A 27307-nucleotide genomic window follows, 5' to 3' on the forward strand; every position below is an offset into this window, starting at 1 on the left:
CCACTACACGCCCCCCCCCCCCAATCGGGAGCATTGCTTGTAGAGTAATGGATGAGCAGATCCCCTATCCGAGGAGCGTGGCGGCCCGGGCTGTGGAAAGGTGATATGGACAGTATTATGGCGGTTTGTGTTGGTAACGGACACGGTTGGCGGGCTGACCCCCCCCCCCCCCCCCCCCCCCCCCAACTAGGTCACTGACACCTCCGGTCCGATTACAGCACCTGACATCCCTGTCACTGGGCCGGGCGGAACTATCTTGTCTAGGTAGATGGGGAGACAATTATCTTAAACATAACGAATAAAACTACTAGCTGTGCATTACAGATGTTTAGATGTGACTGTTACAAGGTGGCTACCAGTGCCGTAATATCGACCCAAGGTCCTTGTGAATAAAGTTGAAGGATGATAATTTAAGAAAATCACACTTTCTTCAAACTCCCCCTGGAAGTGTAGCAGTGGACCGTGCCATGGTGCCATGAATGAGGTAGAATCTGTCCGGTCCCCACTGACAGTTCCGAAGACCGTCAGACGGACGCCGATTTTTCCTCCCTTCCCGAACCGCGAGAACCCGAGGCTGATCTGAGGATGAGGTCCGCTGTGCTGTTTGTGCTGCTCGCTGCAGGTAAGAGTTTGCATTACACACCCGGTAAACTGCCTTCAGGCACAACACACTAGTTTTGTACAGTAAGCACAAGCTCCATAAAGACCACGCTGTAAGGTTTGATCTACTTACATCGGGAAGGACCCAAACTCTTTACGATAAGTGTAGTGGGTTCTTCAACGTGCTCAAGATGTGGATCTCCTCGAACACAGGACGCCCACTTTACATCCCAACAGATAGTAAGTCCCTAACTAAAATAGGTAAGGCGTTCCTTCTGTAGCACTACCCAAGCTGCAGTGGTACTGTAGTAGTGAGGTCCCTGTCACATATCCCACTCGACGGCTCTACGACATTCGGCACAGGAGTAAGACAGTTGCGGCTGTGTCGTTCAAGACTATGCCCGAATATTATGACTCCAGCAGCTGAAGTTTAGCTCGATCCTCAGATTAATCATCAATGAAGGCATTTTTACTATGCTTCTGGTTGGACTTCCATAGAGCTAAAAGTTGCAAGAGAAAAAAAAGAAGGAGAAAGGCACCGTTATGAAACGCCTTACGGTAACGTTACATGTTTTTTTTTCTATCAATGGTTATGTTTCACCTTAATGGTCGGCGGTTACCAGGTTTGAGGCATGTTTGTGTAGAAAGTTTTTCTCAGGTGTGTTTGGTTTGGGATTTAGCTACCGGAGAGGGTTGGAATGAGTAAATAGATTAGATCGTCGTGAGCTGCGCGCAAACGAACCTTACTACCGCGCCACGGTATAGGTAGTCCCATAGCCTTTTTGAGGCTGTAGGGACAGTGGGTTTTTATCCACTGTGTCCAGGGCACGGTATTGGAAGACGGAGACCATCCCTCTCCTCCCATCACCTTTTATATTTTACCTCCTCAACCGTAGTCATGCCGGATCAGGTACCCATGTTCACACCTGTTGAGGAAAGTCGTGTAGAGTGCCTTTTCCGAAAACACAACATCGGTAGCATGTCAGGGGAGTCGAACCCAGGACTCTGGACCAAACACCTTAACCACGGCGAAGTTGTGGAACTGCCTCCCGTGGTTAATAGACAGTAGGAGACAACGCAGCCGCTAAGCATAATAAAAGGGTGCAGATCACAGCCTGAAACATGCCTGCGCGCTGCGGTGGCAACGGAAAGGACCTGTAGAAAGAGGTCACGGTAGACAGCTGGTCACAAGTTAATTACATGAAAAAAAGCTAATATCCAAGTAGACGTAATTCTGAGGCTTTAATAGTTTTTAGTAGTGCAACTTATTTCCAACAAGCACCACTAGAGATAGACGTAAACACGGAGGAAAAAATGCAACAGAGGACAAAATAAGCCATCAACTTATTTGATTGGAGACCAGTACTAAACAGATGCGTCGTTCTTTTGGCCCTTTACAAATCCCCATAACCCATAACCAGTAGCAGCCGTTGTTCATAGATTACCACCAAAGCCCTTACGTAAAGATGTACCGAGGCTTCTTGCATAATGTAACACAATCCTACACGACTCAGGAAAGTCCTGTTCGTGCTACTGATCCGCATTGTTCGCCCCTTTATGCAGCGGTCAGGCCTTTTGTTCAGTTGTTACCGGTTCTCGCTGTGAGTGTGTGTATTAAAGGGAGCTGATCCCACACGGAGGCTTCACTCATTACTGATGTCCTTTCACGAGTTGAGATCGCTGCAACAGAGAGCTGTGCTATTTGTCATCACTAAGCCGATAAGCGGCTATCGGTTTTGCTTTTTTCTTTTAAATTCTCATTGATGACAGCCTTTCTTTTTCTTCGTTCGTCTATCAAACTGGCTCTTGAGGTGCTGGGTGGGAAGCATGCTGCTTCACTAGTAGTGCAATGCGGCTGAGCCACGGCTCGCGTTTTTTTACCAAACACACTCTCGATATGTGTGTTGGGTTCTTTGACGTGCAGGGGTTTGGAAGTCTTGCCAAAATAAAATTTGACCAAAAAAAAAAGATTCATTTCGTCGTGCGAGCATCTGAATCAGCTTGAGGTTCATAAAGATCGACAGCAAAGCTGAATTGTGTGCGCCAAAGTAGGCCACGTGTGCGAACCTGTGCCATAATGTCGTGAACCAGTCGCAGTCCTATCGTTAACCTGTTGTGAACTTGTCGTAATCAGTACTTGTTGTACAAAATATGTTTAACGCAAGTCATCGGTGCGTGTGTTAGGTTCTTTGACGTGCAGGGGTTTGGAAGTCTTGCAAAAATGAAATTTGACAAAAAAAAAAGATTCATTTCGTCAGATCTACAGCAAAGCTGAATTGTGTGCGCCAAAGTAGGCCACGTGTGCGAACCTGTGCCATAATGTGCTGTCGTGAACCAGTCCCAATCCTATCGTGAACCTGTCGTGAACCAGTCCCAATCCTATCGTGAACCCGTTGTGGAACTTGTCGTAATCCTATCGTGATCCTGTCGTGAACCAGTCGCAATCCTATCGTGAACCTGTCGTGAACTTGTCGTAATCCTATCGTTAACCTGTTGTAAACTTGTCGTAATCAGTACTTGTTGTACAAAATATGTTTAACGCAAGTCATCGGTGCCTGTTCAGGCGCATGCGCAAGTCCCTATTCACGAGTGACCTACTTTTTCTGGTCATCTGATCCTAGAGACCGCCTGTTTGTTTCCCGACGTCACCGGCGTTGCTATGGTAACGGGTTTGGCTTTGTTTATCGCCGGCTGTGCCATGCATGGTTATAACGGTCCGGCCTAGATTCCAGCCCAGGTGCTGCAATGCCGGACAGATGATAATCTCCATACGGTACCGCACACCGTAACACGGAGATAGGAATGCTCTAAATAATTACATGTACAAGAAAATGGGGGGAACCGAACGTCACCGGATCATAAGCCTATAGCGTCGTGTTGGAGTTGATAAGGATGATAATGATTCCGTGTATAGTTTCCATATAGTCGTGTCGGAAGAGGAATTAAATGCAGCACCGTTATTCTGGCGTTGAGGTGTTGAGAGGCTGTTAGAAAAACCCAGCCACCAAACATCTGCTTGGAGATAGAACGTGCACCGCAAGAAGATTTATTTTCGTGCACAAATCTTCAGATTCTGTTGAAGGGGTCGGATGTGACCTTGAAGATTGTCCGTGTCCTTGATTTGTAGGCTTTCAAACCAGTAACGTAATTATTGTATCTTAGCCCGACCAATCAGCTACTTGATTTGAAGAAGTCTTCTGAAGAGATGGAGACTGATGAACCCTTTCTGCGGTGCCTGGAGGTCTGTGTAAAGAAAGAAGACTCTCTGTATTGCACATTTCTCTTGTCGGATTACCGGATAGAGCAGGATTCCTCTCTCCTTCTCCCCATCACGCCCTACTTCCCGCGAACCCACTCACATTTCCTCAGCTGGCGGAGAGCTGGTACCGACGGTACCTATTCACTCTATCCCGGTCCGGTTACCTGGAGACGTCAGAACATACAAATAAACACCTGTAAGTAGGGCAACATAAATAGCACCTTGTAGACAAAGCCCTGAAATAACGACTGACACCTTTTTGTTTGAACCACCAGCGGGTATACAATGTAGATGTAATAAGCGAATTAGCGGGGGGCAAGATGTCGGAAGGTCACATCTTCGAATCCTGAATTAGAACCATGTAACGTAAGACGAAGAGTTTAAGAAAATAAAAACGATACCTTCCGTTTTTGATCCACCCTTAGGTCAAAGTAATGATTTGCAAGACACATATTTAGTGGATGTGCGGTTTGTCAAAGTTCAGTTCAGTTCATCCTCTTTTTAGAGGTGACACACGCGTTTCCACAAGTTCCTGTTGCACATGACAGATCGAAGTTCCTCATCTTCAAGGCCAACATCCTCTTCGATTACTTTCTTTAGTGTCAAAGACGGGCGACCACGCCTACGCCTTTCATTCGGTTTCCAGAGGAGAACCATATCCGCCATTTCCTCGTAGCGCATGACATGGTAGGCCAGAGACAACCTACGGTTACGAATAACGTTAGTAATCTGTGGCATGTCACCATACAGCTCACTGTTTGTTATGTGGCTCCTCCAGGAAATGTCGAGGGCTGCACGGAGTAGGCGGGTGTAGTTCCCATCAAGCAGGAGGTTACTGAAATACTACCAATTACCTTAATTCTAGCATCGTGCGCGTGTGGCCTGTGGCTACCTCAGCCCTAAGTGCCGTTAAAAAGCCATTTTGCGCCAATTTCCTAGCTTGACTCAGCTGCAGGTGAACATTGGTACCTAGATGGGACGTAGAGCAGAAGGTCCCGTGTTTGGCGACACCCCCGAGTGCCGCACCTCATGGGGTTAACGAACCCACCACACATATCGACAAGGGTTCTTCAGTTCGGTCTTACCCAGCCTGTACTTAATGTGCAGAACTGGTGTTTTTGCCTTGTTCTTTCGCCCCTGGGCTTCTGTTCACCAATTACGCGAAGGAAAGAGTAAAACCATCAAGCAAATACTTTCTTTTTACGCAAGATGCCAGCTATTCAAGCAACTGGATGAGTATATAAAGACAATTCAAACTCTACAACTGGATAAAAATTCGGAGATTTAATTCCGGACGTCACGTCTCGAGTGACATTCATCACTCTTCTTCAGCGTCACTAAAGTGAACTAGCAGAACTAACCAACTGGATGAGTAACCGTTACCTTGCGTATCCTGCCACCTGGATGTCGAACATTCATCGCAAGTCGACCTTTTTTTCTTTAGATGTTGTTTTGAAGGGTCTCTATGGTGTGGTGCTGTACATGTATGCAGCCATAATTGAGGAAAGTCAAGTTCATAAGATGTTAGAAATTATCATTATCAAGCATCCAATCATTTATAAGCATTTGTATGCAACAACGCATCCATGTCGATGTGTTTTTCAGGCCTGGTGACTGCCTTGCCTCGTGTGAAGTGATAGCGCCGCCTGGCGACATGTTAACGTCTGTGCATGTGTTTTCAGGCCTGGTGGCTGCCGTGCCTCGTGTGAAGTGATAGCGCCGCCTGGCGAGATTTTAACGTCTGTGCATGTGTTTTCAGGCCTGGTGGCTGCCGTGCCTCGTGTGAAGTGATAGCGCCGCCTGGCGAGATGTTAACGTCTGTGCATGTGTTTTTCAGGCCTGGTGACTGCCGTGCCTCGCGTGAAGAGACAGTCCGCCGCCGCAGCTCCCGCCAGGCCCACAGCGCCCCCTGTCGACGATTCGCTGAAGACTGGAATTACAGACGCCTTCGGAGGTAAAGAAAAACTCCGGCAAATCTGGTTTGGTTCAAAATGACGTCAGTGTTACTAGGATAACGGGATTTATTCGACGACTACCTGTAGCTAGTTAGGAAATTTCAGGAGATTCGGACATTCAGTCCCACACGTACACACAAACTGTTCTATTGGTTCAACCTTAATCAAAAGGGCCACTTGTCTGACACTTTTCTGTTTCCCCACAGGTGAATCCGCTTTGTCGCACTCCGGAATTGCCAACTTGTAAGTACATCTATCGTTTCTTCCATTGTGGCTTCGGTATGAACGTAGTGAGACAGCAGCTGGGTTTAGTCTTGATCAAATCTTCTGCATTAATACAGTATTCAAAAACTGATTGATACAGCAAAGATGTAAGGTCCTGTGTTAGAGAACCTACAATGAAAAAAATGATAGCAAACGTACTATCTTATTTGCTGTTGAAAAAAAGATAAAGACGATTGCGAGCATAATTCAGTCATTCTAAGAAAGATCAGATGTCATTTTCGTTCTCGTAAGATGGATCAAATTAAGGCAGACTTTCGTGGAAAGTAGTTTGAAATGGATTGAGATGCATGAACTGAATGATTCTGTTAAACTCACTACGCTGTGCTGTTTTTTGTTGTTTTTAGTTTTGTTTTTTCTATGTTTTTAGTTTGGCGTTTTATGTATCTGTTTGGCGTGCTTTGTGAACGTTTGTAATTAACTCTGTGAACGTTTGTAAAGAAACCTGTCCCCAGGGCTAACCCTTTATAATAGCCTCTGGCTACTTGGGCAGCCCTGGCTGTACTTTGTTACAGTCGAATAAATCAAATCAAATCAAATCAAACTCACAAGTTATAATTAAAGGTGTGTTTGTTTCTGTCGTTCCTTTCAGCATCAACAACCAGCAGAACGATTCCTCCATCATCCGAGCCCTGAAAGGAGACATCGAACTCAACTCGATTTCTACCAACGAGTTCAAAACTATTCCAGGCAACCTGCTGACGGAGCTTGTGGTAAATATTTCATCAATCTGTTGAAAAAAGAATTCATCCAACATTACGATGATACCTTTGTTGGCTCACTCATATCTCTCTCTGTCTCTGTCTGTCTCTCTCTCTCTCTCTCTCTCTCTCCCTCTCCCTATCTCTTCCTCTCCCTCCCTCTCTATCTCTCACTCTCCATCTCTTTCCCTTTCTTTCTCACCTCTATTTACCCTTCTCTCTGTCTCTGTTTGTCTGTCTGTCTGTCTGTCTCTCCCTCTCCCTATCTCTTCCTCTCCCTCCCTCTCTATCTCTCACTCTCCATCTCTTTCCCTTTCTTTCTCACCTCTATTTACCCTTCTCTCTGTCTCTGTTTGTCTGTCTGTCTGTCTGTCTGTCTCTCTCTCTCCCTCTCCCTATCTCTTCCTCTCCCTCCCTCCCTCTCTATCTCTCACTCTCCATCTCTTACCTTTTCTGTCTCTCCTCTATTTACCCTTCTCTCTCCACTGTCCAGTTATCTCATTTGTTTACTGGTTTCTTTTGCTGTTCATCTTCTCCACCATGCGTCCTGACATTTGTGTCTAATTTTGTCTATCATTTTTCTGCGAGACAGGATGGTTCACAGAGCAGCTATTGTTGTGAAGACTTCAATTTTCATTTGTTTGTTCTTCTGATGTTTTTTTCCAGGATGCTGAGTTTGAGAAGATCACGCCGGCTCAGATCATCGGCTGGCTGGGCAACAGGAAGAACCAGTTCAACTTCGAGCAGCTGGACCTGCTGTCCACCAGGGTCTCCGAGGAGAAGTTCGGGCAGGTGCTGTCGGGGATGAAGGACACGGCGGAGGTAACCTAACAAACACTGATATATGTTGATAGAGTTACTAGGACTCAAATGACTGTGTATCTTTGTTATATTGTATCTGACCCTTACCTCTTCCCTCATGACCTCAATGAAAAGGGGCCGGCGTGCCGATTTGAGCTTATCATGAATAAACAAAAGTTCAAACAAAACAAACAGAGAAGAAAAAACATACAGACAAACACAGACACACAAATCATCATGGGTAGGGGAGTGAAGTCTGCCATCTCTGACTGCCCAGTGTGGATAAGGGGGTGAAGTCTGCCGTCTCTGACTGCCCCAGTTTGGGTAGGGGGTGAAGTCTGCCATCTCTGACTGCCCCTGTATGAGTGAGGGGGTGAAGTCTACCATCTCTGACTGCCCAGTATGGGTAAGGGGGTGGGGTCTGCCATCTCTGACTGCCCAGTATGGGTAAGGGGGTGAAGTCTGCCATCTCTGACTGCCCCTGTATGAGTGAGGGGGTGAAGTCTGCCATCTCTGACTGCCCCAGTTTGGGTGAGGGGTGAAGTCTCCCATCTCTGACTGCCCCAGTATGGGTAAGGGGGTGAAGTCTGCCATCCCTGACTGCCCAGTATGGGTAAGGGGGTGAAGTCTGCCATCTCTGACTGCCCCAGTCCGTTTAAGGGGGTGAAGTCTGCCGTCTCTGACTGCGCAGTATGGGTACGGGAGTGAAGTCTGCCGTCTCTGATTGCTCTGTTTCCCTCCGTAGGCTGCAGGGGCGGATATTGTGGGTTTGGGAGGGTCACAAATCATCATGGGTAGGGGAGTGAAGTCTGCAGTCTCTGATTGCCCCTGTATGGGTGCGGGAGTGAAGTCTGCAGTCTCTGACTGCCCAGTATGGGTAAGGGGGTGAAGTCTGCCATCTCTGACTGTCCCTGTATGGGTAAGGGGGTGAAGTCTGCCATCTCTGACTGCTCTGTTCCCCTCCGCAGGCGAACGGGCCGGACGCCCGGCCCACCACCCCGCTCAGCGCGGACGTGCAGGAGTTCCTGGTGCGGAAGTTCGTGGAGGGCGCCGTGAACGACACCTGCGACGAGATGGCGGGAAAGCTGCAGACCGTGTCCTTCATGCCGGAGGGCATCACTACCGAGAACCTGGACAGGCTCCGGGGGAACAGCGAACAGAACTGCCCCGCGGTAGCCGACAAAGTGTGAGTGTCTCGGAATCTATCTCTGTGCGTTAGGCATCTCTCAAAGTTCCGACCGGCAACTGATAAAAGCAACAAAGCCACATCTAAAGAAAAAACAACAATCGGTAACATGAATGCAACATCAATGCCACATCAATCAAGCAAATAAACCTACATCTAGACTTCTTAAGTACCAGTTTACTCGGAATGTAGGTACAGAACTGAAGGAATCGCGCCAACTCTCTCAATTTTGACGAGGAACTTAAAATCGTCACGTCAGCAAATGGCAAACTACTGCCACAGAAAACAAGCGATAAAACCTGTCCCCGTACAAATAAGAGCAGTGGCATCGTGTGGCGCAATCGGTAGGGTGTTTCGCCCAGAACCAAGAGGTTCCGGGTTCGAAACCACTGCTATGCCTCCGATGTTGTGTCCTTGGGAAAGGCACTTTACACGACTTTCCTCACTTCACCCAGGTGTGAATGGGTACCTGAATTCGGTTGGGGAATGTCGTATTGAGGTCACCTGCTGGCACCGAATGGCAGCCGCCCAGACCCTTGCGAAGTGTGGAGCAAATATGTATCTGTTGTATATTATATGATTGTAAACCCTGCAGCAATTCAGCACTGGCTGCCAATGCACGGGTAATTTCTGACCAATAAACCATTATTATTTATAAGAAAGCGGTTTATTGTATGCCTTAATTTCAGGCTGGAGATCAACGGACGTGGCGGTCGCTACTGTAAGATGTCTGCCGAGGCGCGGAAGGAGGCGTGCGAGTTCGCGCGGGAGGCTGCCGGCGACCAGAAGGACACCCATGCCAACCTGCTGAAGCTGCCGCCCTTCGTCGACTGTCTGACGGCCCAGGACCTGGAGCAGGCGCCCACCGACACGGTACGAGCTTTCAACACTGATCTTGGAGGACTAGGTTATCAAACCTGTACGTGGGGTCGTGTAGCGCAACAGCAGAGTGTTCGGCCCAGAACCAAGTGTTCTGAATCCCCAAACGCCACCTATGTTGTGCCCGTAGGAAAGGCACTTTACATGACTTTCCTTACTGCACCCAGGTGTAAAAATGGGCATATTGTTATCTATATGTGGCGTTGTTAAAATAAGTTATGAAAACTTGAGTGCAGTGCCACGTCGTCCTTGTCTGTCCGAAGTAAAAAGAAAAAGAAAAAAATGGTGCAGTCCAAACTTTAGGCAAGTCAGTCGGTGTTGTTCTGTTTTGTGTGCAGTAAAACTGACTGAAAAGTTTTTGTTCCAGCTGATTGACCTGTACGACGACGGGTTCTTCCTGAACGTGGTAGAGCTGCCCGAGGGCGGAAATGACATCATCAGGGTGAAGCTTGACGCGTCGGACCGGATGCCGAAGGGAGATGATCTCATCACATTCTTCAACAACGTCACCAATGTGGAGAAGTAGGTGGCCTGAGCTTATTGTGAAATTCATCCGTTTGTACCTGTGATCAACATTGATTGACGTTGATTGACAGGCTGGTTCCTGTAGCTAAGACCAATCAGCTACGTGATCAGCATTGATTGACAGACTAGGTTCTGTAGCTGAGACCAATAAGCTACGTGATCAGCATTGATTGACAGACTAGGTTCTGTAGCTGAGACCAATCAGCTACGTGATCAGCATTGATTGACATACTAGGTCCTGTAGCTTAGACCAATCAGCTACGTGATCAACATTGATAGACAGACTGTAGCTTAGACCAATCAGCTACGTGATCAACATTGATAGACAGACTGTAGCTTAGACCAATCAGCTACGTGATCAGCATTGATTGCCAGACTAGGTCCTGTAGCTTAGACCAATCAGCTACGTGATCAACATTGATAGACAGACTGTAGCTTAGACCAATCAGCTACGTGATCAGCATTGATTGACAGACTAGGTCCTGTAGCTTAGACCAATCAGCTACGTGATCAACATTGATAGACAGACTGTAGCTTAGACCAATCAGCTACGTGATCAACATTGATAGACAGACTGTAGCTTAGACCAATCAGCTACGTGATCAGCATTGATTGCCAGACTAGGTCCTGTAGCTTAGACCAATCAGCTACGTGATCAACATTGATAGACAGACTGTAGCTTAGACCAATCAGCTACGTGATCAACATTGATAGACAGACTGTAGCTTAGACCAATCAGCTACGTGATCAGCATTGATTGCCAGACTAGGTCCTGTAGCTTAGACCAATCAGCTACGTGATCAGCATTGATAGACAGACTGTAGCTTAGACCATTCAGCTACGTGATCAACATTGATAGACAGACTGTAGCTTAGACCAATCAGCTACGTGATCAGCATTGATTACCAGACTAGGTCCTGTAGCTTAGACCAATCAGCTACGTGATCAACATTGATAGACAGACTGTAGCTTAGACCAATCAGCTACGTGATCAGCATTGATTGACAGACTAGGTCCTGTAGCTTAGACCAATCAGCTACGTGATCAACATTGATAGACAGACTGTAGCTTAGACCAATCAGCTACGTGATCAACATTGATAGACAGACTGTAGCTTAGACCAATCAACTACGTGATCAGCATTGATTGACAGACTAGGTCCTGTAGCTTAGACCAATCAGCTACGTGATTAGCATTGATTGACAGACTAGGTCCTGTAGCTTAGACCAATGAGCTACGTGATCAGCATTGATTGACATTGATTGACGTTCATTGACAGACTGGGTCCCGTAGCCTCGACCATCGGAGACATGATCGGCGACCTGAATCAGTTGGAGCTGCCCGCCATGAAGAAGATGAAGGAGACGATCTCCGGGAGCCGCGTGTGCAACCAGGGCGAGACCCAGGCCAGCCTGAAGGGGCCTTCTAAGGAGGAGAAAGAGGTAAGAGCTACCGTCTTAGAACGGTTAATGGTCTCAGAATTCAAATCCAGAGGTCATAGGTTCAAACCCTCATCTTGCACGCTACTGGAGGGACTGAAGTTCAGGGATCAGAGTGCCGTTTGAGTGGAAGTTTTAAGCCTCAACCAGGCCTTCCTACGGGGGTACAGATCTAGCCTCCACCAGGCCTTCCTACGGGGGTACGGATCTAGCCTCCACCAGGCCTTCCTACGGGGGTACGGATCTAGCCTCCACCAGGCCTTCCTACGGGGGTACAGATCTAGCCTCCACCAGGCATTCCTAGGGGGGTACAGATCTAGCCTCCACCAGGCCTTCCTACGGGGGTACAGATCTAGCCTCCATCAGGCCTTCCTACGGGGGTACAGATCTAGCCTCCACCAGGCCTTCCTACGGGGGTACAGATAGCGGAATTCTGCAAACATTTGGTACATGATTGGCCTGTCCACGGGAAGTCACATTTCCCCCCCAATGAAACCCTATGGTGACCATTGCAAGTCTCCTAGCTAAATTATCTATTCTACCTACAGTCAGGGCAGTTAGTTTGGTAGTGACTCGGTGCTTCAGGCCTTAAGTCCCTTTTTTGGACTTATTATTCAGTCCAAGACATTGCAAGCCTCGTGCGTATTCCCTGTCACTCAATGACCTATGACTAATCTGTGTTAGTAGTGAACATTTCTCAAAGTTCTGGAGGTTTTGATCCACATTTTTTTAACGAACTCGCACAGTGCAATGCCGTAGGGTGCTACTCATCTAAGCACTGCACTAAGTGTTACTGTAGCAGCATAACTTCACCGTAGCTCAGAAACATCAATGCTCGAGACAAGCAAGACTTCACTGACCCATTAGGAGAAGCAAGGGTAGCGAAGGCTGCTCGGGAAATTCCCTACGCCATTCTGGGAACCATTTTTGAGGTTCACTCCCGGTACTTCTGTTCACAGCTGGACCGAAAGCTGCTCGCGGCCGAGATGTCGGACCCGGCCTCCGTCAGCGCCGCGACGCTCCAGAGTCTGGCCGGCTCCCTGTCGGAGCTGCAGCCCGATGAGATAGAGAACCTGAGCGAGGAGGCTGTGGTCGGCGCCATCACCGAGCTGGCTGGAGAGGGCTTCACCGGAGCGGATGTAGGGCTACTGCTACATTTTTTTTACTTTGTAGTTTGCAACAATTAATCCGTTGTGCATGTCACGCACTCACCGAACCTGTCTCCAGAACTCAACAGGCAGAACATTCATATATACACGCAATTGTCAGCGCCTGGAATGCGCTCCCGGACAGTATGGTCCGAAAATATTGTGAATGGGGCCTTCAATCCTTTAAGACGCGTGCCCGTCTCTAACTCTTAAAAAACAAGAACACTTGGTGGCTGCGAACCACTGATTGGTCACTAGACCGGACCGCTATACATGTATTGAGTTTCTATGTTAGCATTCATGATAGTGACTATTGTTCACATTCAACAGCATGTTATGGAGAAAAAGCTATCTTCCTGACTTCCTCAGGGGCTGAGTGGGCTCTACTACTGTCAACCTGATATTTTTGTTTGTTCTTGCATCAGGCGAGGGCTCTGATCGACAAGTACAAGTCCGGAGCTGCCATCTCCGGGGCCCTGTCTGCAGACCAGGTAAGTTTCTGCTGTAGTCCAGTTAAATCATTTCTCTCACATCAGCTAGCATTCAGGTATATTGAAAATGTACCGTCAAGGCGTGTCATATTGGTAGGTAGTACTTACGCCTAGCTATCACTGCCGGGGGTTCCAATGAGAACTTGGGACCTACATGTCTAGATAGGCAAGACGTGATGTAAGACTAGGTAGGGCCGGTAAGACGGAATGTAAGACTGACTAGGTAGGTCCGGTAAGACGGGATGTAAGACTGACTAGGTAGGTCCGGTAAGACGGAATGTAAGACTGACTAGGTAGGTCCGGTAAGACGGAATGTACGCCTGACTAGGTAGGTCCGGTAAGACGGAATGTAAGACTGACTAGATAGGTCCGGTAATACGGTAAGACGGGATGTAAGACTGACTAGGTAGGTCCGATTAAACGGTAAGACTAGATATGTCCGGTAATACGGTAAGACTAGGTAGCTGGGTCCTTAAATACGTGAAGCATGACTACGTACTCAGGTACGGTAAGACTAGATAGCTGGGTCCTTAAATACGTGAAGCATGACTACGTACTCAGGTACGGTAAGACTAGGTATCTGGGTCCTTAAATACATGAAGCATGACTACGTACTCAGGTACGGTATGACTAACGGAGATATTAACCAACCCGACAGCTGACCGCCCTGGGGAGTCTTGCCGGCAAGCTGCCCACGGCCGACATTGACCAGATGTCCGACGCTGACGTCAGAAGCTCGATGACAACCTTCGCCAGCGCCAAGAGCGAGATGAGCCCTCAACAGATCAAGAAGATCGCCAAGAAGGTGGGACAAACTTCTTAAAGTCTTATTTTACGGATCACGGAAGTGCGTCGGTGACGTAGGAGGTGAACACCAACATTGCCATGACAAGGCGTGCACGACGCATGCGTGATGTGTCTGATATATATTGGATCTATGTTGTCATGATAATGATGTTATTTGCCTCTTGCGTTATCCAGAGTACCTTGCTTTTATTTCTTGCATGCCATTGCGCCAACGATCAGTGAAATGGTCTATTGACGGAATATCTCATAGCATATTCTGCTAAGATGAAATGATGCCTACAGATTTATGCCCCATGCAGCTATATGCCATTTTGATTGACCGATGGACTTGACAATCTAACAGCACCATGGTTTGCTGCGTAGGTAACGTTGCCTAACAGTACCATGGTTTGCTGCGTAGGTACCTTATTTTACTTGTGTATTGCCCTGAAAGTCAAGAGGTGGAATCCCGACTGTTGTCGTCTCCTTGACCGCCATACTACTAAAAGGGGGTTGACGTCCTTAGGACGAGCGTTAGGCTGGATGCCCGGTGTTTGAGGAGCACACAGCGCACTGATCGATCAGTAAGAGCAAGGATGTGAGAAGATCAATTTTTCCTTCTCCAGGCCCGAACCGGAAACCTCTTGGACCAGCTGGCAAACGATGAGATCGACTCTTTCTTCGACGCCCTTCCCCTCAAGGACCTGGAAGACATCGCCGATGACATCGCCGCTGACGTTGCGAACGGAGACTTCAGTAAATTCAGCGATCTGCCAATGACTGATGCACAGGTACGTCTGAGAAAACCTCTCCTTCTCTCTCTCTCCCTCTTTCCCTCTCTTTCTCTCTTATTCACTCCCGGAGTCACTTAGGGCGCGGTCGCACACGTCGTGTGATCGTCGTACGATTGCTAACTTAGGGCATTTTTGCAAAGTTCAGCTGTCTTGCTACAGAAAATGCTATGTTTTATCCCTGTTGGTGGGTGGTTCTGTTGCGGCCTGCTTCAAAATCCTATTTCATCAAAGTCGTACGACTGTCGCACGACCTATGCGATTATTGCGACCGCGCCCTTAATCACTAAAATCTGTGCCAATCAAACATGTTACCGACGGCAGACAGACATTTGACTCTCATCCCGTTGCATCCGCAGGCCACTCTCGTGTTTGAGAAGATGGATGAAGGACTGTCTGAGTATGACACGGACACTGTCATGTAGGTTGGCCCCTTTTTCTCGTTATAACTACAGAAATACTTGTAGCTCCCGAGGAGTCATGGGAACACTCTAGCAGGCAACGCCTTCCAGAGTCGACCCTGATATTTCGACCCAAGTTTCTATCTATTGGTGAATCAGAGGATTACCATAAGCTCGTCTTGTGTTCACCACTAATCCACCCCGATTGTTCGGGTGATCTTGCGGAGGTTAGGGCTAGGGTTAAGGGTTTAGGTTAGGGATAAGGATTTATATTAAGGTTTTGGTTAGGGTTAAGGGTTTAGGTTAGGGATAAGGACTTATATTAAGGTTTTGGTTAGGGTTAAGGGTTTAGGTTAGGGATAAGGATTTAGGTTAGGATAAGGATTTAGGTTAGGGATAAGGATTTAGGTTAGATAAGGGTTTGGGTTACTGTTAAGGGTTTAGGTTAGGGTTAAGGGTTTAGATTAAGGGTTTAGGTTAGGGTTAAGGGTTTAGATTAAGGGTTTAGGTTAGGGTTAAGGGTTTAGGTTAGGGATAAGGATTTAGGTTAGATAAGGGTTTAGGTTACTGTTAAGGGGTTAGGTTAGGGTTAAGGTTTAGGTTAAGGTTTAGGTTAGGGATAAGGGTTTAGGTTAGGGATAAAGATTTAGGTTAGATAAGGGTTTAGGTTACTGTTAAGGGTTTAGGTTAGGGCTAAGGGTTTAGATTAAGGTTTAGGTTAGGGTTAAGGGTTTATGTTAGGGTTCAGATTAGGGTTCAGGGTTTAGGTTAGAGTTCATGTTAGGGTTCAGGGCTTAGGCTAGGGTTTGGATGAGGTCACTCCGGTGCGCTGGAAACGGCTGGAAATCTTACAAGAGGAAGCAAGGTCCTTATCGTCGTCTCTCCTGTCCCACAGTTCCATGGGTAACGCCGTTGCCGGGGCAAAGCCTGACACGCTGGACAAAATCCCCAACGACAACTTCCTGGAGGTCATCGGGGTCATGTCTGACCAGGCCGACTTTGACGCCAACATGGTGAGGAAATTAACGCTTTTGGCCTTTTTGAAAGTGGTGGATTTATGTAACCCGGCGGATTAGTGTTAATGGAGGTTACCAACGCAGATGAACTTCCATGCAAAGATCCTGACCACTTGTTTGACATGCCCTGATCACGTGTTTGACATGCACTGACCACGTGTTTGACATGCCATGACCACATGTTTGACATGCCCTGACCACGTGTTTGACATGCCCTGACCACGTGTTTGACATGCCCTGACCACGTGTTTGACATGTTGTCCACAGAACAGAAAGATGGCGGAGAGAGTAGAATCCGAGATCTACTCTGACTTCAGCGGCTTCACGCAGCAAAATCTGGACACCATCCCCGCTGACGTCATTCCTGACTTGTCGTAAGTCTTATCCTTAGCAATCTCCGCTTCTGAGGCGTCGCCAAAAAGTGCTAACACAGAGGCCACAGAATTCCATGGATCATTTTGCATACAATGTGTATATAGGTTCGATTGCACGACCAAGTTAAACCTTTAATCCACGAGGTGATACGGTAAAAACTAAGAGGCGGTTTGGCAGCTATCTTTAGTTCCTTTCAAGTAAACATTAGTGTTGTTTCTTGACAGACTGCCTTGTGCTTTGGTTCAGTCTCAATCAGCACACACACATGTTTCCAATATCATTGCTGGGTGACGTCATTTGGCATCGTGTTGACGTAATGTTTAGGGCGTTTGGCCCATAGCCCAGTGGTCATGGGTAGGAATCCCGTTACATGCCACCGATGTTGTGCCCTTGGGAAAGGTACCAAAGAAAACGTTTCGTGCTCCGCCCATTTGTACAAATGGGTATCTGATTTATTCTGTTGGGGAGGAAAAAAGGCAGTGGAAGGAGAGGGATGGACTCCTCCCTTACAATACCGTGCCCTAGACACTGTCGATAACAACAACCTACTGCCCCTAAGGCCTCGGAATAGCCATGGGACTACCTTTACCAATCTATACACTTAAATGTCTCTCTTTCTGTCCCCTCTCCTGGTTTGATGATGATCCACTGTGTTCTGCAGCTCAGGTAGTTGTGGAAACAACCCCCGGCTGCATTCAGTCTCCTGGTTTACATCAACCTAAAATAACTTTGTTTCTTCTGTCTCTCCAGGACAGAGAATCTGGACAACGTGCCCGCGGATCTGTGCGCGGCCGTGGCGCAGAAGGTGGCCAGTTCTGAACGCCTGTTCAACACGCAGGAGATCCGGCAGCAGAAGCACGCTACCAACGCGCTCAAGTGCCTGGTACGGTTATTTTTCAGATCCTCGAGTCGACCCATAAAAAAAATAAATACAAAGAGAGGGTGGATCATCCCAAGAAGTTACAATAGTGAACCAAACTGGATAAAACCGCATCCTAAACCCTTATTCTCTTTATTTCTTTCGACTAAGTTTTGCTTAGCGAATTTCATAGACGAAAACTAATCTTTTTAATCTTTGTGTGTTTTGTTGTCTTTTTGGTCATACTTGTACGTTTTGTACGATATTCCCATTATAAAGTCAAGGGTAACACAAATCCAGTTCAGGACGCAGCGACGCCGCCAGCGAGCCGCGGGTCCAGTGAGAGGGGGTTTAAGGACGCAGCGACGCCGCCAGCGTGCCGCGGGTCCAGTGAGAGGGGGGCTTTACTGAGAAAATCTCTAAACACCGCGATCCTCTCCTGCAGGGCAAGGAGACCAGCGGAGACCTGGGCGAGTCTGACATGGCGACCATGGGGAACCTGATCTGCGGCGCTGAGGACGCGGTTCTGGACAGGGTGGACGCCTCGGGGGCCAGGACCGCCCTGGAGAACCTGCAGAACTGCCCGACTAAGTGCCTCTCGGAGGACCGGAAGACGAAGATTCAGGGACTCTTTGCGACGATGACAGCGTGAGTAGAACCCTGGGAGGCTGGAGTTCTTGTGACGCGAACTAAAAGAGTCATTTACTTGGCAAATGTTTGGATATCTGCCTTCCTTACGACCTGAATTGGCAATCCTACTCCTATGTACATGGTGGCACAGAGGGGGGGGCTCTGTCACATTTAGGACTGTATCCTTGTGCGGCGACGTCACCATACGGCAAGTTGCACAGGAATTTATGCGTGTTGTGCCATTCCGAACATAGATCATTTTCTTATGATCAACCATCTTTTTAAAGATTAGAAGTTTAAATCAGCACTATCGACGCACGATTACCGGATTCAGAATCAAGTAGTCAGGTGACACACTGAGGTGTAGACTTTTTGTAGATCGAGACTATATCTGATAGAGCTGTAGCACAGACGGGGTAAGTGCAGATTCCCTGGATCCTTCGACCCCCCCCCCCATACAGTGAAATGTCAGTAACCTAACTTACTTACTTCCTCACTTAGAAATGTCAGTAAGCTTGAATAAATAAGTAATGATTCATCTTTGAAAGGTGTATAGATCTGTATGAAAGTAATTCCCCTGTTACCTTACAGGTGAGGTTGGTTTCTGTTCAAGGAAGCAGCGGTCGTCCCCAATAGGGTCAAGTAGCACGTAGTTAGGAAGGGTGCCTTCTGGTCCGTAAATAGCTTCATCCAGTTGGTAAAGCAGTTGAACATGGTTTTCTTTTGTACCTAACCTTTTTTTTCTAGAGACGTTTTAACAGTCTGTTTGCTGTCTTCATCAGTGTCAAATGATGATGTTAAACACTGATGAAGACAGCCAGCAGACAGACTCTCAAAACGTTTCTAGAGAAGAATAAGGTTGTGTACAAAAAGGTATGTTCAAAAGGTAAGGTGTTTGTTTGTTTGTTTGTTTGTTTGTTTGTTTGTTTGTTTGTTCGTTTATTGATTTCTGTCGCCTCCCAACAGTGCCGCGGAGCCTGGTCAGATCGACATCGACGCCCTGGCTGCCATCGGCCTGAACGCGTATGTCCTGCCAGACGCCACCATCGCAGGGTTCTCCAACGTGAGTACCAATCACCTCTTATTTAGCAACTGTTTCTTCTTTGAGATTCAAATGGCCGTTTGTGTGACTTGTTACAGTAGCAGGACGAGATAGTTATTGCAGCGATAGAAGGCGCAAACTGCGTAAGCTCCGAGAAGTGCAGACGGGATACATTTGGAAACTGTCGGATGTGTTTCCTCGTACAATGATGCGTTCTTTCGTCGTGAACATACAGTTTTGTTTTAGTTAGTTTCTTCTTCCGTTGAGAGAGGTTAAACAAGATACGCCCAAAACTCAGTCACTGACAAACGATCTGTTTCAAAATGAATTCTATCCAGTTGCTTGAGTAACTATTTTGTTACTGTGTTACTGAGTATTGTGTTCTTCCTTCATGACCGGTTTTGTGTGTTCAGGACGTCGTCGCCGAAGCGGTGTCTCTGGCAGAAAGCGTGGATGTGGTCGCAGAGGAGCAGCTTGCGTTAGCGGACAGCGGCTGCGGAATTGACAGGTAACCCACTTTCCTACTACCTTCCTACTACCTCCCTACTACCTTCCTACTACCTTCCTACTACCTTCCTACTACCTCCCTACTACCTTCCTACTACCTTCCTACTACCTTCCTACTACCTCCCTACTACCTCCCTACTACCTTCCTACTACCTTCCTACTACCTTCCTACTACCTTCCTGCTACCTTCCTGCTACCTTCCTACTACCTTCCTACTACCTCCCTACTACCTTCCTACTACCTTCCTACTACCTTCCTACTACCTTCCTACTACCTTCCTACTACCTTCCCACTACCTTCCCACTACCTTCCCACTACCTTCCCACTCCCTTCCTACTACCTTCCTACTACCTTCCTACTACCTTCCTACTACCTTCCTACTACCTTCCTACTACCTTCCTGCTACCTTCCTGCTACCTTCCTGCTACCTTCCTACTACCTTCCTACTACCTCCCTACTACCTTCCTACTACCTTCCTACTACCTTCCTACTTCCTTCCTACTACCTTCCATCTTGACAGCGGCTGCGGAATCGACAGGTAACTCAGGTGCTATATTCCAGAACGTGCCATTTCATCATATGTGCCACTACTGTATAAAGTCAATTTTTTTAAACAAATCTAATATAGTTATCATCCACTGCAGATAATTACCAACTTTTTTAATCCTCATTTCTTATGTCCATTGACGACAATTGATCAAATTTCACAAAATTAACTGCAGACCGTTTGCAGCACTTGGCTGAAATAATTAGGAAACCTGTAATTGCTTGCTTGATCGGTTAATTGGTTGGTTGGTTGGTTGGTTGATTACCTTGTACGCTAAATGGTGCTTCCCTTTATTTTCAGGACTGCGATGTTTGACAAGATTGTGGAGGCCACGACGGGCGCGTCCAGCTCCAGGCGCAAGAGGTCAACCACAGGTCAGCACCTGTCAATCACATCTCAATCACCTGTCAACCACCTGTCAAACACCTGTCTCCACTTCCGCCTGTTAACGTTCCTAGTGTACACCTGTACCTAGTGTACAACTGTACCCATAGGTGTAACACACTAGTGTACCCAAGTTCAGGACTGATTTTCCCCCGTCCCTTCCCTAGTGTGCACCTGTACCCAGGTGTAACACACTAGTTACCCAAGTTTAGGACTGAGTTTTCCCCCGCCCCTTTTCTAGTGTACACCTGTACCCAGGTGTAAAACGCTAGTGTACCCAAGTTCAGGACTGACTCCCCGTCCCTTCCCTAGTGTACAACTGTACCCAGGTGTAACACACTAGTGTACCCAAGTTCAGGACTGACTCCCCGTCCCTTCCCTAGTGTACACCTGTACCCAGGTTTAACACGCTAGTGTACCCAAGTTCATGACTGACTCCCCGTCCCTTCCCTAGTGTACACCTGTACCCAGGTGTAACACGCTAGTGTACCCAAGTTCAGGACTGACTCCCCGTCCCTTCCCTAGTGTACACCTGTACCCAGGTGTAACACGCTAGTGTACCCAAGTTCAGGACTGAATGTGTCCCATCCCTTCCCTAGTGTACACCTGTACCCAGGTGTAACACGCTAGTGTACCCAAGTTCAGGACTGACTCCCCGTCCCTTCCCTAGTGTACACCTGTACCCAGGTTTAGCACGCTAGTGTACCCAAGTTCATGACTGACTCCCCGTCCCTTCCCTAGTGTACACCTGTACCCAGGTGTAACACACTAGTGTACCCAAGTTCATGACTGACTCCCCGTCCCTTCCCTAGTGTACACCTGTATCCAGGTGTAACACACTAGTGTACCCAAGTTCATGACTGACTCCCCGTCCCTTCCCTAGTGTACACCTGTACCCAGGTGTAACACACTAGTGTACCCAAGTTCAGGACTGACTCCCCGTCCCTTCCCTAGTGTACACCTGTATCCAGGTGTAACACACTAGTGTACCCAAGTTCATGACTGACTCCCCGTCCCTTTCCTAGTGTACACCTGTATCCAGGTGTAACACACTAGTGTACCCAAGTTCATGACTGACTCCCCGTCCCTTCCCTAGTGTACACCTGTACTCAGGTGCAACACACTAGTGTACCCAAGTTCAGGACTGACTGTGTCCCATCCCTTCCCTAGTGTACACCTGTACCCAGGTGTAACACGCTAGTGTACCCAAGTTCAGGACTGACTCCCCGTCCCTTCCCTAGTGTACACCTGTACCCAGGTGTAACACACTAGTGTACCCAAGTTCAGGACTGACTCCCCGTCCCTTCCCTAGTGTACACCTGTACCCAGGTGTAACACGCTAGTGTACCCAAGTTCAGGACTGACTCTCCGTCCCTTCCCTAGTGGACACCTGTACCCAGGTGTAACACGCTAGTGTACCCAAGTTCATGACTGACTCCCCGTCCCTTCCCTAGTGTGCACCTGTACCCAGGTGTAACACGCTAGTGTACCCAGGTTCAGGACTGACTCTCCGTCCCTTTCCTAGTGTACACCTGTACCCACGTGTAAAACGCTAGTGTACCCAAGTTCAGAACTGACTCCCCGTCCCTTCCCTAGTGTACACCTGTACCCAGGTTTAACACGCTAGTGTACCCAAGTTCATGACTGACTCTCCGTCCCTTCCCTAGTGTACACCTGTACTCAGGTGCAGAACCTTGGGAACGCCGCCGTGAGTCTGACGACAGCCGAGCTGAGCGCCATGACCTCTGCGGAGTTCACGAACTGCCTGGAGACTCTGGGCGGGCTGACCGGCTGGAGCACCGAACAGCTGGAGACAATGCGGGACAAGGTCTTCTCGGTGAGTCTTCCGGATATCTTCAGTCTATCTACAGTGTGATAGCCGCAACTGAGACATGTTTGGCAACTGTAATAGAATTGTCTCTTCTGGTGTTCACGCTTAAGTAGTGCGGTTAGTGTTATATCCTTCCTTGCCCTTTCCCTCCCTCTAAGACCTGCTTGCTCACCAGTAGTGTGTTTAAGGCGTGTGCAATGTGGCATCCATGCTCACCCGCACCATTCCTTGTTTATTATAGGACATCGCGGCAGCTGGCTCCCTGACGACGGCCCAGGTCTTCAAGCTCGGTAAGATCGCCACGGCTTTCACCACCACCCACCTGTCGGCTCTGGACCTGTCTGACATCGACGCCGTCTACAACATCGCCCAGCACAGCGGATACAGCGCCGCACAGGTCTGGACTTACCACAATATATAATGCTTTCAAACTACCATCCCAATGCCTAGTCTTAGGCCCCCGTCATAGTTGTCTTTCGACAAGTATACAACAACAGATGGAGAACATTCTTAGAACAGTTGTTGATGTGTCGTGTAAAATTCAGTTCAATGTAACTGTTAGATGGAAAAAGTTGCCGTTGAGTCTTGTTGATGGTCGCATTTGTCGAAATTCTGCCACAAAAAAAATGTACGACAGGTCTGACAGCTATTTACTTCTCTATATTCTGAAAACGCCTAACTGACAACTTAGGTTTGATCTCCTGCGTCTTCCTTTCCTGCAGACCGAAGCCGCCTTCACCAGGTACCTGGGCAGCACCGCGGTGTCCGCCATCAGCAGCGAGCACCTGGTGGGCCTGTCCAACTTCCTGGGCGGCATGACGACTGCTCAGATCGCCCTGATCGACAGCACCGCATTCACGTACGTAACATACTTCTTTCAGGCGTGAAACTGTTTAAAGTGCAAATCTTTAATCTGGGGGATTCAAATGGCCGTTTGTGTGACTTGCGACAGTAGCAGGACAAGGTCGTTATTGCAGCAATAGAAGGCGCAAACTGCGTAAGCTCCGAGAAGTGCAGACTGGATACATTTGGAAACGGGCGGACGTTTCAGGCAGCATCCACTACCTTTCGTATGGGACTCCGAGAGAAGCAGTTCATTTTTGTATGCCACTAAGCTTTTACCATCACGAGAAGATGAAGTCTTGCAGCTGTGACTAACTGCCTTGTTTGTTTGTTCTGCAGGGACTCTGTGGCAAACATCGGAAACCTGACGGGCTTCAGTTCCACCCAGTTCACGGCTCTGAAGGAAAAGGCGGTCTCCGCTAGCGGCGCCATCAGCACCTGGTCCACCGCGACTGTCACTAACGTCGGCACCGTGGCAGGTTTGTATTACTCCACAGAGCATTTCGCACCTGAACCAGATAGAAGAAGCTGTATCTGATATGATAACTTGTTGCTAACCAGGTGGTTTACACAAAGGCTGCCCGTCACTTGTTAACTAACGGGTTGCTAACCAGGTGGTTGGGAAGACGAGATGTCATGCCCATGGCTTATTACCGTTGTTGTTACGACGTTATGTTTGATTTAATAGCTAGTTAACTAACTCGTTAACAAGCTAGTTTAGAAGAGGCTGAACTCGGTCCAGACTGAGGTCTTAATCTTGTGACCACGTTTTGGATACTTCATAACTTGTTAGGTGTGTGCAATTTGTTAAACCATTCTTAACTAGGTGTAAACTGAGTACTTGGTAAAGTAACCTGTTAACTCATCATTAACTACGCATATAATGAGTCCCTGGTTAAACTAAATCGTTAACTTGCCGTTACCCAGCTGGTCTGACCGAGGCTGAGCTGACCGCCCTGACGGACGCGCAGGTTCCGGCGGTGACTCCCGGCGCCATCGCACTCATCCCCGCGAGCACCTTGGCCGTGAGTCCCAGCTGTTCTTTTTGTTTGTTTATTACATCATTTAGATACATGACATGATGACGACAGACTCAAGCCTACAGCTTATTTCCGTGTCGTCATCGGCAGAATACATTGCAAAACGTGCAAAAACAAATACTACAAATACTGAAAATGAAAAACAAGTGTGGACATGCAAAGCATAAGAGCAACATATTATCTCAAATAGGCTACATGACAGAAATCTTGGAATGTAAGAAAATTGAAATCAAATTGAAATCCCAGCTGCTCTGTTCTTTCTCTGTTTGGGAGGATATGGCTACTCATCATAAACGGCAGTGAAGACAGCGAGCTTTGCTCCTCCAAGTAGAATCCGCTCTAAAAGGCAACATTTGCGACCAATGCGCCACTTAACCGGAGTTCAGATGTGAGGTCGCTTGGCGAGCATAAAATGGTATTGGAAGGCTTTCGGGGGCGAAGACGACTGTCAGTGTACCCATCACGGGGGAGGGGGTGCAGGGGTGTCATGTGTGTCGCATGGACGTCCTCAATTGCATCGACGGTCAAAGTCTCAATTTTGGGTCTAAAGTAGCCACAATGGTAACACGGACCGTTCTTCTCCGCAGAATGGGCTCTCTACCGCCCAGCTCGGCCTGCTGAGCATGGAGCAGGCCCAGGCCGTCACGAACGACCAGTACTCCGCCCTCTCCACCGACCAGAAGGCCGCCGTGGACCTGGCGCAGTACGGCTCGGCCGACGTCGCCGACGCGCCACCCCGCAGCGGTGAGTCATTCTCTCATGCTGTCATTCATCTACATTCGTTCATTCATTTGTTTATTCTTTCATTCGATTTTTCACTCATCTATCTGTTAGTCCTTGCATAGAGAATTCATTACGATATGAACAAGACGTTAAGGATGGGACCACATATTGGTGACAAATGCAATTCATGTAGATAAGAGTATTTTAAGTCATACATTATGCAAATTACGCCATCTTTTCCATAGCTAAATAGATAGTATTTGTCGAAGGTTTGTTGAGGAACTTGCTCTGTAACAGTTTGGTGGCGAAGAAAGATGAATCAAAACAACCGCAGAGGAGATTCTACCGATTGCATGACAAACGTTAACGTAATCATGGTCTCTTAACAATCCCGTTTCACGTCACAGGTGTCAGTGCCGTCCACGCATGCGTCATGCTGGTCTTCTCCGCTGTTCTCATCCGTCTGCTGTGATGACGTCACGGCCACTCTGACGTCATGGCGATGACGTCATGGTTGTATGCTGCATTGCCGTGTGGAAATTGTGTTTTTTCCAAGTTTGACCGAAAACGATAGAATGTCTAGCTTTTACCCTGAGTGTGTGCGACTTATTATCACAAACCAACCTTAGGAATGTGAAGTAAATCTCTGGCTGCTATGTGTACTGTACAGTAATTTTAGAACTGGAACGGTCTGCATACAGACTTAATACAGAAAACGTGGAGTGATATTCATTATGTTCAGCATAGTAGAGCTAGCTTCCTACTTTAGAAGCTAAAAAGAAACTCTATCATATCATGTCCTCCAAAATTATCATATATATACTTATTCAAATGTAGAATATATTTTTGCTATATGTACATTATCGTTATATCGTTTTGTGTTCTTTTCATTTTCTTTCGATTGTGACCATAACATCAGCAGCCTTGCCCGCGGCTCTCATCACTGTGTATTTGTTTTAATCGCTTCTATGCAAAAGAGTCCTGTTAACTGACCTATGACCTGTGCTATGGCAACATATTCTGACCTCTGCAAACTTTATTCGTCATCAGGACGCAGCTTGTATCATCCGCATAATATAGGGTCAGAGTTAACTGACCTATGACCTGTGCTATGACAACATATTCTGACCTCTGCAAACTTGATTTGTCAGGACGCAGCTTGTATCATCCGCATAATATAGGGTCAGAGTTTTGTCGGCATGGTTAGCAATAAAACGTATAGCACATGAGGTCCAAACTAAAGGTCCGGAAACTAATTTCGTGGACTTTGTGAACGGCAGTTTACCATTCGTTACCATGGGAACCAGTAACAGTATCTGGTATGTTTTCTATATTGTAAATCAGATGCTTCTTTGTGTCTTCTCTGTGTGTTGTATTGAATGCATGTTTGAATACAGAAAATAAAATGAAAATAAAATCCAACTGATCTGTCTTTTATTCAGACTTGGGAGGAGTAATATTCGACTTTAGTAATGAGTAATTGTAACAAATGTATAGCAAATCATGAAACAGGTCTGAGCAATAAGCCTCACGTCGACTCCAGCTTCTGTATCTGTATCTATACAGCCGGTACAACCGCCAGCAGGCGTAACACACCAGCTTCGCAGGCACGCGGCGCGGAAGCAGATGGTTATATTACACCGAACGGTCTGTTACACCTAGTCTTTGCATATCTGACTGCAACCGTTCTTTAAAGCTACTTAATAAAGATGCTCCTACAGTACTTCAGGTGACAACGAGTTCCATTCCAGCTTGTTTCGCAAGCCTTTTCGTGTCTCTTGGTGCACGTCTCTGCAGGGTGGGTTTATGGTGGAGAGATCTTGGTGCACGTCTCTGCAGGGTGGGGTTATGGTGGAGAGATCTTGGTGCACGTCTCTGCAGGGTGGGGTTATGGTGGAGAGATCTTGGTGCACGTCTCTGCAGGGTGGGGTTATGGTGGAGAGATCTTGGTGCACGTCTCTGCAGGGTGGGGTTATGGTGGAGAGATCTTGGTGCACGTCTCTGCAGGGTGGGGTTATGGTGGAGAGATCTTGGTGCACGTCTCTGCAGGGTGGGGTTATGGTGGAGAGATCTTGGTGCACGTCTCTGCAGGGTGGGGTTATGGTGGAGAGATCTTGGTGCACGTCTCTGCAGGGTGGGGTTATGGTGGAGAGATCTTGGTGCACGTCTCTGCAGGGTGGGGTTATGGTGGAGAGATCTTGGTGCACGTCTCTGCAGGGTGGGTTTATGGTGGAGAGATCTTGGTGCACGTCTCTGCAGGGTGGGT

The 27307-nt window shown here is 47.7% G+C and overlaps 1 protein-coding gene across 3 annotated transcripts; it reads left to right on the forward strand.

Moving 5' to 3' along the window:
* Window positions 1-499: 499 nt before the first annotated feature.
* On the forward strand, window positions 500-26463 carry LOC136440717 (otoancorin-like). Of its 3 annotated transcripts, none has more exons than XM_066436818.1 (29): window positions 500-622; window positions 5697-5813; window positions 6021-6057; window positions 6689-6809; window positions 7464-7619; window positions 8567-8784; window positions 9474-9657; window positions 10031-10185; window positions 11468-11630; window positions 12587-12766; window positions 13201-13266; window positions 13925-14071; window positions 14679-14843; window positions 15203-15264; window positions 16140-16257; window positions 16528-16634; window positions 17386-17518; window positions 17940-18142; window positions 19091-19187; window positions 19580-19674; window positions 20521-20594; window positions 20846-20862; window positions 22289-22441; window positions 22677-22832; window positions 23158-23294; window positions 23618-23757; window positions 24206-24303; window positions 24906-25062; window positions 25449-26463. In XM_066436818.1, the coding sequence occupies exons 1-29, from the start codon at window positions 586-588 to the stop codon at window positions 25511-25513; spliced, it is 3558 nt and encodes a 1185-aa protein (XP_066292915.1). In that variant the 5' UTR covers window positions 500-585; the 3' UTR covers window positions 25514-26463. The 3 variants fall into 3 exon arrangements, with proteins under 3 accessions (XP_066292915.1, XP_066292913.1, XP_066292914.1); XM_066436816.1 differs by lacking the exon at window positions 20846-20862 and adding an exon at window positions 21275-21291; XM_066436817.1 differs by lacking the exon at window positions 20846-20862 and having other exon boundaries at window positions 22272-22441.
* The last annotated feature ends 844 nt before the right edge of the window (window positions 26464-27307 follow it).

Source organism: Branchiostoma lanceolatum, chromosome 8 (genome assembly GCF_035083965.1).
Source record: "Branchiostoma lanceolatum isolate klBraLanc5 chromosome 8, klBraLanc5.hap2, whole genome shotgun sequence".
NCBI classification, from domain to species: Eukaryota; Metazoa; Chordata; class Leptocardii; order Amphioxiformes; family Branchiostomatidae; genus Branchiostoma; species Branchiostoma lanceolatum.